This window comes from Pezoporus flaviventris, unplaced genomic scaffold (genome assembly GCF_033815535.1).
Source record: "Pezoporus flaviventris isolate CSIRO_AGI_PZ_B2104156 unplaced genomic scaffold, CSIRO_AGI_Pfla_v1 ptg000001l, whole genome shotgun sequence".
Classification (NCBI taxonomy): Eukaryota; Metazoa; Chordata; class Aves; order Psittaciformes; family Psittacidae; genus Pezoporus; species Pezoporus flaviventris.
The window spans coordinates 31,218,199-31,232,472 of NW_026892549.1; the positions used below are offsets into that span (position 1 = coordinate 31,218,199).

The window sequence follows — 14,274 nt, forward strand, 5'->3', positions numbered from 1 at the left end:
ACGGACCTGGCCCGGCAGTGGCTGAAGGGCATTGTCTTAGTTCTGGTCATCCCCATCCAAAGGTACTCAATCCAGTTAGAAGACTTTGATGATTTTAATGAGTTTTGCATCAAAGACCTGGGCAAACTATAGCTTTCAGTGTCATTCAGTGTCACCACACAGTTACCATGTTGACAGTCAAAATGGGTAAAAACTAGGGATGTTGCCATAGCTGACTGATTTTTAACTCCAGCACCATCAGGAATGAACTGGTTTAATTGAGAACAAGTGACAGAGGGAACCTTCCCAAAACACTGGAAGAGGAAAATCACCTGCACTCAACACAAATCATCTGCTTTTGAGAGCAGCCCTCATGTAAAGAGCATGATAGTATTGTGGTTATCGCTAAATACTAAAGTGCAATCAATTAGACATTTTCAGGATCTGGGTGTTCCAAACATGAGAATGACAGCTGTCTTTTCAGAGGTGTCAGTTACTGTATTTTAAAAACAAGCATAGACAGGGAAAAGCCTGTGAAGGTCAGGTTTTGCCTTAGTCAGCAGACATCCCTTACATCCTATTTGCCTAGTCTTTATCAGGATTTTGAAAAATATCAGCTGGAACTTTTAAATAATAATAAAAAAATTAACATAGCAAACCCCTAAACTGTTTTATCTAGTAAATACATCAGAGAGGAAAAAATGTAGAATAACACTTACATGTACTTATTAGAAACAAAACAAAAAAAAAATGACAGAAGTATGGCGGTTGTGTTACTAAATATTTTTCGTATTGCAATAGCACTGACTCTCTAATCAATGCAGAAGCCCTATTTTCACATCTGTGCAAGGTGCTGTACACACAATAAAAGACAATCTTTATCCTACACCTTTTACCAAGCATGTGAAGAGTATGTATTTGAAAAGAAGTTAAACTGCCCATTACTATTTTCAGAGATGGTGTTCCTCATGCTCTCCTATCACAAGAATTGACCACAAACATGTCGCCTAAAATGAAATACAGATTTTTCACATGAAAATATTACAGGCTGAATTATTAACAGCTAATGATCACACATTATCAGTTTTTAATGAGGGAGTACTAATAATTTGCATTTTGCTTCAATATTCTTTACAGGTTTTCTTCCACCTCCTCCTCATAGTAAGTGTGCGCGTTAAAACTAGCCTCTGGTTTCACTTGGAGAACAAGATGGGCAAACACGTCTTGGGACAGTACTTCAGAGCAATTGGCGCTGTCTTTACAATGCTTAGAGCATCAGCACACTGTTTGGAACAAATCCCGAGGGTTTGTTGTTTTTTTTTTCTGTAAGAAAGGGCACTTCTGCAAAAACAGTTTTTGACGCTAAACTTTTCCCTTATTTTTTCTTGATGGTGGATATTAACATTTCTTGACAGAAAGGGAGACAGAAGAAAAAGAGAGGCTGCTCTTGCGGAATCAGGAGTAATACAGGTTGCTTTACTGGGTATATTCTCTTTTATTAGGATTTACCATCTGTTCAGTCCCTCATTATATTTATTTCACAACTTCACAAACAGAAAGATGAAAAGGCTTTGAAACAATCTTACCTTTCACCTAAAGAGTTTTGAATTCTTTTGCAAAGATTGTTCCTATATGCCACAGCTACATGCAGCAATGAAGTGATCCCTGACTTCAAACTGATGTATAAAATACACACAACGTGCTTGTTTTCAAAGTGGTATATGCTGCACCTGACCTTTCACTTTAACCATTTCTCTCATCCAGACTTTTTTAAATTGACTATCACTGTTGGTCAAAACTGCCTATGATGGCAAAATTGAAAAGGTAGCAACCTTTTCAGAGACTCTGTCACTGTTTCTGCTGGTGTGTTATAGCCAGATCACTTCTGATCCTTAACAAACAATGTAAGAACCAATCCTAATCACTCATAAATTCAGCCAGAGAACTGCCATTCTTTCCAAGAGCTCCTACCAATGTTGAAAGTTCAGCTGTAAGTAAAGTTTAAATAGAAACAAAAAAGGCACAAAACCAAACACTAAAAATGAGCACCTTTGTAACACAAGTCTAATTAATAACAGGTATTTATGCAATTGTCTGAACATAAACCAATAATGACAATACATAAAGCACCTTCCATAATATTGAACTACTATTTAATTTGATCTACTGTAAGAAATTAGCACGATACAGCCCCTACTCTGTTGCATGCATGCACATCTCTGTATGGCATATATTCTGTTCTCTGGAAGTGCAATTGACCAATAATATCATTGTCAAAGCCCTCCTTGATCTGTCTTCTTCAGTTTTCTCCCACAACTCAAATTAACTTTTTAAAAATAAAAGGTTGTCCCTAAAAATAGGCCAGGCCTGAATTCCCTCCAGTGTATGTGCCCATAGTTTCTTCAATATGAATCCTTAGATTCAGATTCTTGTCGTACATTCTTGAGTCAGAATTTATTTTAAATAGCTGAGCTCTGTTTCAACTTTGAGACTAAGCACCTGTGAGTCTATAGCACCAGGTACATTGCAATTCTAGTCCTTAACTAGAGTTCTGGGTAATTCTGTTGCTAGTAAAAGCAACTGCAGAAAAAGCTCTGTCTGAAGGTACTCAAAATAGTCCTATGACAGGTTAAGTTTTTTGGGGTTTTTCTAGTGATATTCAGCAACTGACGCATATCCTAAATTGCCTGTGTTAAGCTACATAAGGTTCTTGAATATGCTCTTGGTAGTTTTAATTTAGTATCTAATTCTTTCACAAAACTTGAAGTATCAGGTTACATTAATTTCTTGTTTATTTGAATTCATACAAAACCCTTGCGGATTAGAGATAAGATACTGTGAACTTTAATACTAAGCTTTTGACCCAAATGTAATTTAATGCAAATACAAACGTTGCTTCATCAACAGCTTTATCACTGGGATTGTACTTAATAGCATTCCATCTTTTTTTTTCTTTTTAATTCAAGCAATCAGAAAAATCTATTCTTCACCCTATTCTTCACTACTGCCTTACACACTGATTATAAAACATCCATGAAAATAAACAGTTCCAGTGAGAAAAAGAAGTTGGAGAGTCACGAGGTGTCTCATTCTAATGTACCACTCCAGAGATTTTGAGTAGTCACAGTTATGGCTAAATTACAGACAAGATAACAGCACGCACTGAAGTAGTGATGCAAGTATTTCAAATCCCTGAGAGGCTGCTGCAGATATTATAGGTATGAAGTTATGCTACAGGAATTATGTTTCTAAAGGGGCATCTCATAGGTAAACAGCAGTAATTTAGAACTGACTCTCAGCATCTCCCTCAGTGAAGGATTTCAAGGGCAATACTCAAGAGAAACTTACAGGGACTGTTTCATACTGCACAGGATATTTTACTATCATGCAGAATACAGGGTAAGCCAGTATTGCCAGAAATGCTGGCGTTTATGTTGAGCAGAAGAAAGTGTTTATTTTTTGATGTGTAACAGAATTTCAGTGAAAAACTGCCATGAAAGAAGAGTTGTGCCTATCTTATCTAAGTAATGTAGCACACAGCCCCTGTGAGACATACCAGTGCTTTCATCCTTACTTTATAGACTCCAGGGGAACAGAGGCTAAAAGGTCAGATGAGAATCAGGCATCTAAAAACTACAAAACTACACCTAAGAGAGCGTATACTCTGCACCACACTTTCTCCGCAGACTGGCCGCTAATTTCACCTTGGCTTCTACAAAGCTTCTCCCAGGTGTAAGAACAAGTTATTTTAGAACAGAAGGTGGTTGGGTTTTGTCTTTGTTATTTTGTTTGTTTGGGGTTTTGTGTGTGTGTTTACCATCGACCAACTGAAAAATGTGGCAATCCAGGTACTTTGAAAAGCCACTGATACTGTATTATGCTACAAAAAAGGACTTCATTCTCAACGGCTATAATAAAAGACATAGCATTTGCATAATTTTCCCATGAATACAATAAAAATAAGGAGAAAAATAACCGACCCAAAACCAGAAGTGGTTTCCAGACAGGCACATTTGTATAGTGGACTTCATGTAAATGGACAGGTACAAAGATGTCCCCCAGCTCCATTCTAACACAAAAGTTCATTACTTATGCTACCATGGAAGCTATGTACAAGGATTTCAGCCTTATCCATGTTCTTACAATCCTTTACTAACAAAAGTGCCCTACACGAAAAACAATTTATACTATTTGTGATTTCTTTAATGTAATGCTAAGTGAAAGAAAACTTTGAGAAAAACCCTCCCAGAAACATAAAGCATGAAATGAATGTTTAGTGCTGTCTACACTTCTTTTTCAGTTTTTGCCTTCATCTAGGCTCTGCAGACAGGAAATACAAATACTGCTCCTCCATGTAATTTGGTAAAGGCTTCACATCTTCAGCTTCTTCTAGTGTCCTTTAACGCTCACATTTTCTCTAAATGAACAGAAGTACTTTGTGATCCTCACCTGATAAAAGGTAGCATAGGACATTCTCCCATATATGGCTATGCTCACTATACAATTGGTTTGCATACATTTCCAATGGTTCTTGGAAAATAGAACATCAGTAAAATGTTTTCAACCTCAAGAAAAGGCAGTTGTATCTAAGTAAACGGTAGGAAAATGGTTTGGGAGAGACATGTAGAATTTTATCTCTAGGGCACAACATGAGGTTTGAAAGCAAGCCCACTTGATCGGAGCACAGATTTGAAGATGGAATCGTCACTTCACTATGCATCAGGGAACAGCAAAGTCAAAACCCAAGTTTATTTTGTACTTGCTCTAATTACAGATCCCCTGTTGTCTGTAGTGCCTTTCAGTGCACAAAGCATCAATGGTAACAAGCATTTCACATCTGTCATGCGGCACATCTGCACACACTGCCACTCCTACAGACTGGGCTGAGACTCACCTATGAGAGAGGGTGGGTTTCATGGAGCTCATAGAGTTCATGGGGGGTTGCATGGGTAGCTTCCCTGGAGGATCGTTCTGCCGGCTTTTCTGGTGGCGAAGCAGCAAGAGCCGTCCCAGCTCTTCACACCACGATGAAAGCAGTGCTGTGCAAACAGAACAAAATAACAGTAAGCGCACAACCCAAGAACCGGCACAGCCAAGTACAGATGCATGCTACTGTAACAGGAGTCTCAATCCCAACAGACAAACCCCAGGAGTGAAGAGCTTGTCCACGATCGACCACTCATATTATTATCCTATCAAATTGAGTCTGTAATTGCCCTACACTATCATTATAATGTTTTTACACAAGTTACAAACATTCTGCACAGCCCAGGAGGGAGAACTTGTCTGAGCAGAGCAGCACAGAGATGAAGAATGGATGAAGCACAAAGACACAGGATAGCTGTTGTGAGTTAAAACAGACATGGAAGAATTTGTTTCACGCTCATAGAAATGTAACAAAAATATACAGAAGACATCATTCACAGTGGGGAGCAAAGAACAACAATATCTCTTTTCTGTTCAGCTATTTATGTGCAAAAGATTAATTGGAGAGACATGAAGAGAAACCCATGTGCAAGAATCCATTTCCAAACCTGCTATCAGCCACCAGTCTTGAACACATAAACATGAGAATACAGCCACACATATGTATCCGTACATAACTTGCATGGATACAGCCATGAGAATACAGCCACATATATGTATCCATACACAACCTGTATGGATACAAAGTTAGCACTTAAATCTATATTTGACCCAGCACAACCCCTAAATGTGTATTTCCATTATGTGCCTAATCTTCTAGTCAATGAGGGCAATTCTGTGCTTAGAGGAAAATCATGCTTATGAACTATGAAGATGCAGAGGTTTCCTACAGGGACAAAAAGCTTCCAGCTCCAGCTGAAGGGATGAAAGGGGTCATTATCTCTGAAGACGTGGCCGCTCCTTTATGCAACCACACTCAGAAAAGACCAGCCCCTGTTACAGAAACCACCTACTTTTCAGTAAGCACAGCCCCAGAAAGTGACTGCAGATGAAATCTGGCTCCCATGAGTGTGTCCAGCCAAGACACCCCACTGGAGCCTCCAGTAACACCCAACTGAGCCTCAAAACTGCATGTTTAATTCCAACATCAGCAGTGCCTCTGGCAAAAAATCACCAAGGCACAATGCAGTGAAGAGTTTCACCAGAACAAAGTGCAGACTAATTGCAAAATTCTGCAGTTGAAAAAACATTCTCAAGGGGCAGCGCTTGGGGGTTTTCCTTCTTTAAAGTATGCTTTACAAAGTCCTCAGAACAATAAAATCCTTCATATTTAATTTTTAACTAAGTGCTTTCCTGAGGTGTTATGAACGGAACACAGATCAACAGATTGCACAAGTAGGTGAGAACCAGAACACTGCTCAAAACCCAAGCTGCCACAATGGTTCAGAGTAGAAGAGCTACACATGTAATTTTAGGCTTCCTGGTTTAAAAGAGACAAATGCAGAATTCACTAAAATTGTGGCTTTCATTTTAATTTCTTATTTTTCTAGTGTGTTTTTGGTATTTTTTGTTTGTTTTTGTTTGCTTTTTTTTTTTTTAACCAAATAACAGAATCATAAGCAGTAGCAAACTACCATTTCAGGGTATACCACCTTCTTTTTTCAGTAGCTATTGTCCGTACGGTACCCTTAACAAATTGGAACAAATTCAAAGAGACTAACTGTAAAATCGTGCGGGGGGTGAGGGGGGAGAGGAAGACCAGTTTTGCCAAGAGCACCCACAAATATGATTTTTCAGTACCAGAAACAATTGGAATTATTCAAGTTTAATGGCCACACAGGAAAAGTACTGAAAGACCGAGCCATTCCTGTGAATAAATCGCACATTTGGACAAAGGAGAGGTAGTAATTTCATTGCATTTATCAAGCAGAAGGTCAAGAGCGGTGTTTAGGGAGGCATTTTAGAGCTCTGCTGTGACAAAAAGGGGACACTGCTTCTTTATGTAACTAAATATGGTCACTCGGAAATTGTCAGCCTCACATGTAGCTACAGAGAGCATTCCCCCGAGCAATGTGAAATGTTCCAGCAACGAGTGTCAGCCTAGGCTGCTTCTCTATTAGCCAAGGAATCTGTCAACAAGCATTTGATCAAATTATACTCACCTTTTATCCCTGGCATATCACCACTAATGTGCCAGTGACAAAGGCGCCCTCCCCTTTTCCAGCCACCTGGAGACACAAATCCCTGCCTTGCAGGGCTTCTTCCTGCACACCACTTGAGCTCTGAGAAACAGGAACAAAGTGTTCTGCTGAACGCTAAATGCAGCCGTTGCAGAGTAATAGTGGATGCTGAGCACTTCCACAGCAGAATGTAATTACTACAGCATCAAATGGAAATCGTCCATCTTAAATGAGGCTTTGATGGGAGGAGGGAGCTGCTCCTTCTGCACACCTATGTGCACTTGACAAACAAGATAAAAAGCAAAACCCCAATGGATCTGAGGGCAAGAACCAGCAAACAAAAGACAAACCTGCTTGGAAAAAAAGTGGAGTAACTCCTGGAAAAGGAGTAAGTAATGAGATAGTACTGCTTTGGTGAGGTGAAGATAAGGAAAGATCTTAATGAGTTATTATTATTACCAATATCCAATACACACATGTATAAAGGTGAAATGTAAACCATTAAAGAACAAAGAGGTCCTCAAGATAAGCTGGACAGTTTCACTCTCCAATTTATCTAGAGAGGAGTCATGTTTTTAGAAACTAAGAGACTGCAGGTATTAAACGTAGCAAATTTACTCATCCCTATCACAGCACTCATTACTGAGAGGTTTAACCTTTCCTCCCTCGGGACATTTCAACTCATACACCATGTATAATAATTGCTCTCTTTCCTGCATCAGTGTTTGTGCACGGAATGAAAACAAGAGTTGTTTGTAGCCACCTTAGGAGTAAGCAGTCCCCCTCTATCCTGTTCAGTAAGAGCAAGAACCATCTAAAGGAGTCTGCTCTCCTCTACTAAAAATGCAGGGGCAGTCTCCATTCCCCCCTGCCCCAGCTACCTCCACCGCTCTGATCTCGGCTTGGTAAGATGAATATATACCCCACACACATCTGGTACAGCTGGCTTTTGGAGAACATCACTTCCTGGGCTATTCAAGCATGATGAAACAAATTCAAAATGAATTTACAGATTACGCTATTCATCTTTAGTGTACTTAGTTACTGCTTTTTATGCTGACAGTATTAGGCGTATCTCAACTCATTTACACTCAAAGCACGAGAATTTCAGTATCATATTATAATGAACAGATAAAGCAGCAAGCACAAAGGACAGCTACAGATGGTGCCAACAGTCAGTCTCTCCCTCTCATAGCACAGCCAAGCAGCTGCTTTTTCTTCCCCCTTTGCCCCTCCTCCTTGTACAACAGGAGCACAGATTTTGCAGATGGACCATCCACACCGTCTCTCACAGCCTCTTGCTGCGGCAGTTTAATGATCAGATTTAAATCGTATTCCTGTGTTGCACTGCTACAATGTCCCTTGCATGTAATGATGCGGCTTTCCTGCTTAAACTGAAGTTAACTGTTGCAATGGGGGAGGGAAAGGCAAAATCCCTAAATGTGCACCCCCACATGCGCCTCCATACGCAGCCCAGGTGTAAAATACAACCTGGTTAATAAACTAAAATTGACATTTTCAACCCTTGTTCACTCATGGAGGGCTCTACCAGCTCATGCCAAAAGATGCATAATAATGGCAATCAAATGACGTGATGACAGTTTAAGTGTATTCAAACATTTATTTGGCTTAAAGGGACACACTCTGGGATGATTGGTGCAATATTTGACCTACTTTTCTCCATTTGCAAAACCTGTATCATTCTTAATGGGACTGCATTTTACTTTGAGCATTGATGTATTTTCATAGAAATAAATCGATACTGATTTGCTAATGACGACTGTGTTAAGAAACCAATGCAGAAATGAGCAGCCTCGGCTTTCACATTTGCGAAATAGACAAAACCAGAAAGATTTAAAAATAAGAGAAATTTCAATTATGAGTCGCTCAAGGGGTTTGCCTAAGGAAGTAAGAGAAAAAAACACATTCAGACATACTCAGCTTGGTGCTAACCAGTCCCATTTTTGTTTCTCCTTTCCCTGAAGAGGAGCAGACGTTGCAGGAGTGTGTCTCGGCACAGAATGTGACCGACCTCTCCTGAAAATACTCATAAATACTCCCACACACCCGGAGCTGGCCACACTTTATGTCCTTCTGAATGCCTCCTGGAGTTTTAAACACTTTCATTGAAAAAAATCATGAGACATCGCAATGAATCCAACACTGGGATCCTGAGGACAAGGAGAGGGAAGAGGGCTGTAAGGCAAAGATTTCTTTTTTCTCCCCTCAGCCTGAGTCACATTTCAAGCATTTTTCTGCAACCGCAGAGCTAAGCCTTGTTTGAAAGAGAAAGGAAGCAATTGTTATTTAATCCCCTGCCTCTAGGAGCCAGGTCTTTAAGAACATGCCAAATATCACAAGATTTGCGACACAATTACTAGGACTGGCCACATCCCTGGGTACTGTTCTTTTCATGTGAGGGCCCTTCTGTGCTGAAAACCTGTCAGGCAGTATGGAAACAAAGGCTTCTGCTGCCCGCTCCGTGGCACCTTCCCATCCCTCAGAGCCATGTGTGCCTATCACTCACCAGTAGCACCAGGCACTTCGGTGAGGAAAACCAAGGAGTTGGAGTTAGAGCTGGGGGAAGCCATGGATCACATCCAGGCTACCCGCTCCACTTCTTACTTCTTCTTGGTGACAAATGATGCTGGCGTACTTGCAACAATTACGTACTGGGTGCTGATGACGCAGCTCAAAGGATAGTTTATAGCCATGGCACTGAATATTGGTACAGCCTGTTACAATCCCTTTTGGGTCAGGGAACAGAAAGGGGAAGGAAAACAGGCTAAGCGATCAATGCTACCCCATAGATTCACTAATGCATTTCATTAGCTGCATCCACACCAGCTCAGATAGCTGCAATCCCGTAACTGACTGATTTAACTCAGAGCTGTGCAAAGTGCCGTAGTAAGCATCTCAGAGTGAATGAGCCAGTCGGCTCCCTAGAAAGCAAAATACAGAGAAGCACAGGGCTAATCTATTTACCTATTATGATACCCTAGTATTAGTTACAGCTTATCACCTCAGTAAATCGCTGCCTCTTGTTAGGAAACATGCTTAAAGGTGCAGCAAACTGTTATTTACAGGCAGACACTATATTTACAGCCACAAAGACAGGTGAGGAGGGGATAGGACAACAACTCAGTAATTTCAATGCCTTCTGCTTCCCGGGAGACTGCTGGAGGAGCACAATAGGATTACCGCTTCCTTGCTGCAGTTAAGCTGCAGTAGATAGTTCAATAGGCATACTAGCAGACCCGTATTTCTCACTCACTGCAATGAAAATATTAGGAAAATAGGAGGAGTTTGATTTGGAAAGCTATCTGTTCAGCACCGTCTCGCTAGTTTGGTTTTCTGTCTCGAAAGGAAACGCATTTGGCTGAAAAGATATTTACAGCATAAGCAAGAAAATGCAACATCTTTTTTGCAGGTCATAACCATTAATTTTACGTTGCTTTTAGAAACAAATCTGTATTTTTTTACTGGCAGAATTACAGTTAAGTGGAATACGGAACTACCGAGGGCTTTCTATCCTCCTCTGTATAGACTGCAATCTAAATTCAGTTTTTATAAATTATCCAGTGAAATAATTTGGTGGGGTAGGAAGGGAAGCAGCAGAGAAGGAGAGAAGTGGAAATTACTATTATCTTGACTATTTAAGAATGATAGTCTTTTTACACAGGAAAATGGAGACTACATACTGTTTGGAAAAATATATAAAAAATGTTAACTACCTGATAATCAGTGTGCTGTAGTCTTAGAAAAGTCATTTCAATTGCATTAAAAGGATGGAATCTTTGTCCACAGTTTGGAAAGCAGTAAATCAGATGTTTTCCTTGTGTTTTAAAAGCCATTTTGTTTTTAAGGAGCTGGGGAATGGAGAGAGAGGAGAAATTGTTCATCCCAAACTATTTCAAGGATTGATTTTCCTGCAGCTCTACTTCTCACACACTCCAGGAGAGCCTGGCAATGGCTGGCTAACCTGTCAGACAGTCAGTCAGGGTAGGAAAGCAAGGCCACAATGGAAATAGGATGCACCTATCCATTAGGAGAAATTCAGAGGATGCGTGTTTGCCCCTCCTCTTCAGTTCTTTCAGTGTACCGCTACGTGTCCTAACCCTGCTACAGACAAGCTCTACCCCTGTCATTACACAAGCTTCTGCTGTGTATCTGCCTCAATGCGGAGAGCACAAAAGGAGTGTATATAATGCCAATTACAAAGCAGAAGTAGTCATTTCTCAGCAGTCTGGCTGTTTGACACGGACTCACAGCAGTTCCCAAGGAGCCCACCCCTCCTTCCAGGTCTATCTCTCTGGCTGCCAGCAGGTGCCCACTGCACATGCAGGGCCCCATGGCACAGAGCCTGTGCTTGCTCCCAGGTGTTTGTTCCCAACTCATACCAGGAGGCTTACACCCCAGCTGGCTGCTTTTCTGGAGCACCTGAGGATTGTGCTTGTTGCTCTCCATCATGCAAAATCAGTGATATGAGCTTAAAGAGTCCAAGGAAGTTGGATTAAACAAACTGATTTTATCTGGAATTAGAAGTACCAACACAAGTGAGGAGTACCACTGCCAAATACACACAGGTTTAGAAGGTGCTAGTCCCAGTGACGGCACAGCAAACCTCACAGAACTGAATTCCCTAGCAGAGCAAAGGCAGTGGCTGGCTCAACCCCTGCTTTGGGAGACATGAACTGCCCACTAATTGCAGAAGGAATACGAAGTCAACACCACAGTTCAACATTGTGAAACAGTATGGTACGTGTTTCCACCACTAATATCCAAATAATGCCCTTTATTACCAATGCCTCCTTCATTACTATAGCTAGAGCTGTGTCCTGCAGAAATACCCACCTTTGCTCTGGTAGGATCTATCACGCAGTTATATATTATCATTAAAAAACAAACACTACACAGGTTTGTAGCAAAATAGATAACGTGGGGAATGCCTAATTAAATGAAATGTAATATAAAATTACATAACAGAGGTTTTATTCAATAAAATCCTTACTGCAAACCTGAAAGTTATCTAGCATGTGCTTTCAAGGGTGCTGCATAAGAGTGACATGAAGTAGAAGTCTGGTCTTGAATATGGGTCCAGCTTGTCTTGGCTTATCTTCAGGTCTTCACAAATACCTCTCAAAACACATATATTGGCTTCCAATTAGAATATTACATGCTGGAGACACATATTTGAATACTGCTATCCTTATCCCGTGACTTCAGTAGAACCGGGATTCTCCAATTTCCTTCTACACTTGCCAAAACTTGGCAGAGCATCTTACCAGATTCACTACATTAACTTTGAAGTAATACATTACAAAACATAGCAACAATGGCTCAATTTGGCAAGCACAAAACACTCTGCTTGGATCCAGATAAAGTATGTAAGCACCTCATTTAGGCTTAGTTGTAACCACATTGCTACATCTGAAAACATGCCCCATTACAAAGAAAAGAGAAAGCTGGTTAAAGGCCACCAGCTAGGCAATCTTGCATACAGCTTTCCAAAGGAAATGCACTCCAATAGCATTAGATTGCTTGCTTTCTTACTCATCCAATTGTTGGTTTCACTGCTTAGAATTCAGACAACAGTGTCTTTCATTACTGCTGTATGTGTTTATTTCATAATGCCAGTTCCAGTCATCAACAGACTTCACACATAATGCAGGCATCTGAAAAACGGAAGCGACTCACTTTAACCCGTCTTTAGCTAGATTCAAAGTGGTGACCTCTAGGTGAGAGGATCAGTTTCACTTAATCCATCCTGAGCCCTCCAATTACTACTGTAAACAACTCTTGAGCTAACGCTACCACCAACACCCGATAGAGCTAGGAAAATATACTAGAGGAGTGTAACCAGAGACTGAATACAGGGAATCCATGCACAATCAGTATGACGATGGAAGTCTGGAAAAGGGAAAACCTAGAGGCTATTTCCCAAAAGACTAAAGGAATAACTTCAGAATTGAAGGCCCAGTTTCCTACTGGTGAAAAGTAACCCGAAGTATCCAAAAGGACCAAAAGGAAAGTAAAAAAAAAAACAAACAAAACAAAACCAAAAAACAAAACAAAACCAAACCCACAAAAAACCTCAACCAAAATGGATTTGTCAAGAACAAATCATGCCATTACTTCTGTACCTTCTGTACACTAACAGACAAGAGACTGAGCATAGATTTGTTTGATTTTAGTGAGGCTTCAGTGATGCTTTACATGACCTTCTTACAAATAAAAAAGGGAAGTAAGGTCTAGCTGAATGCAACACAAAATGTCTGAAAATTTAAGCTTACTGAACTATTAAACCAATGGTCAGTAATAGAAACAAGCATTATTGGCTGGGTTTTTGCAGGAGTTTGTTCTGGGTCTGAAACTACTGAATGCTTCATTTATGGACATCCATGACACAAATGGATAAAGTGCTAGAACATGTTCTGGGTCAATTTACAGATAGCACAAGCTGGAACAAAGCATCAGTTCACTGCAGAACTGGTGTTGAAATCATCTTGAAAAGCTGGAGAAGTGGTCCGAAACTATATCCAAGAGGGACAAGTACAATGCAGCTTCCTAGCAACAGGGTGAGAATCACCTTCAAAGGCAGGAATTCTCAGAAGTGGAGCTGAAGGCACTAGCTGTGCAGAGGCTGAGCTGTGCCACACTGCTGCAGCAAACTCAACTGTCCTCCTTGGGTACAAGTCTGAAAGATGCACAGTTCTCCTTTCTCCCTACCCCACCACAATGTACAGTCCAGAAGGGGAAGAAAAGTTACCAAAATCATTATGAGAAACCCCATCAATATAATCTGCACTGAAAGACTGCATGGAGTGGTGGCATGGCTTGGTGGTGTTGGTTTGGTTTCTTTTCGAAGAGCAAAGATTGACAGCAATATTTATCGAGTAACAAAGCACCACCCTCATCCTCAGCAGAACTGCAAAAATATAATGTACAAAGAGACAGAAAAGACACAGGTTAGGTATCAGAAGCATCATAATGCTACTAAATTCCCTAAGGGGCAAGTTGATGAATTTTCCATGAATGGAGATGTCGAGGCACAGTCAGATAAACGTCCAGAGAGAACAGTACTAGGCATTCTCCAGGCAAGGGGTATGGCATAGATACCATTGAAGTCTTTTACAATTAAATGACTCTATGGTTGTGAACACAGAAATTTCAATCAATCAGCTTGCAT

At 40.5% G+C, this 14,274-nt stretch overlaps 1 protein-coding gene across 10 annotated transcripts in view; it reads right to left on the reverse strand.

Annotated features, from left to right (window-relative positions):
• ZMIZ1 (zinc finger MIZ-type containing 1) overlaps positions 1 to 14,274 on the reverse strand; it is a 344,473-nt gene that overhangs the window by 46,054 nt on the left and 284,145 nt on the right. For all 10 annotated transcript variants that reach the window (XM_061450341.1, XM_061450374.1, XM_061450321.1 and 7 more), the window contains one exon: positions 4,874 to 5,018. In XM_061450341.1, coding sequence (XP_061306325.1) covers positions 4,874 to 5,018 — 145 coding nt within the window. The remainder of the gene's footprint in view (positions 1 to 4,873; positions 5,019 to 14,274) is intronic.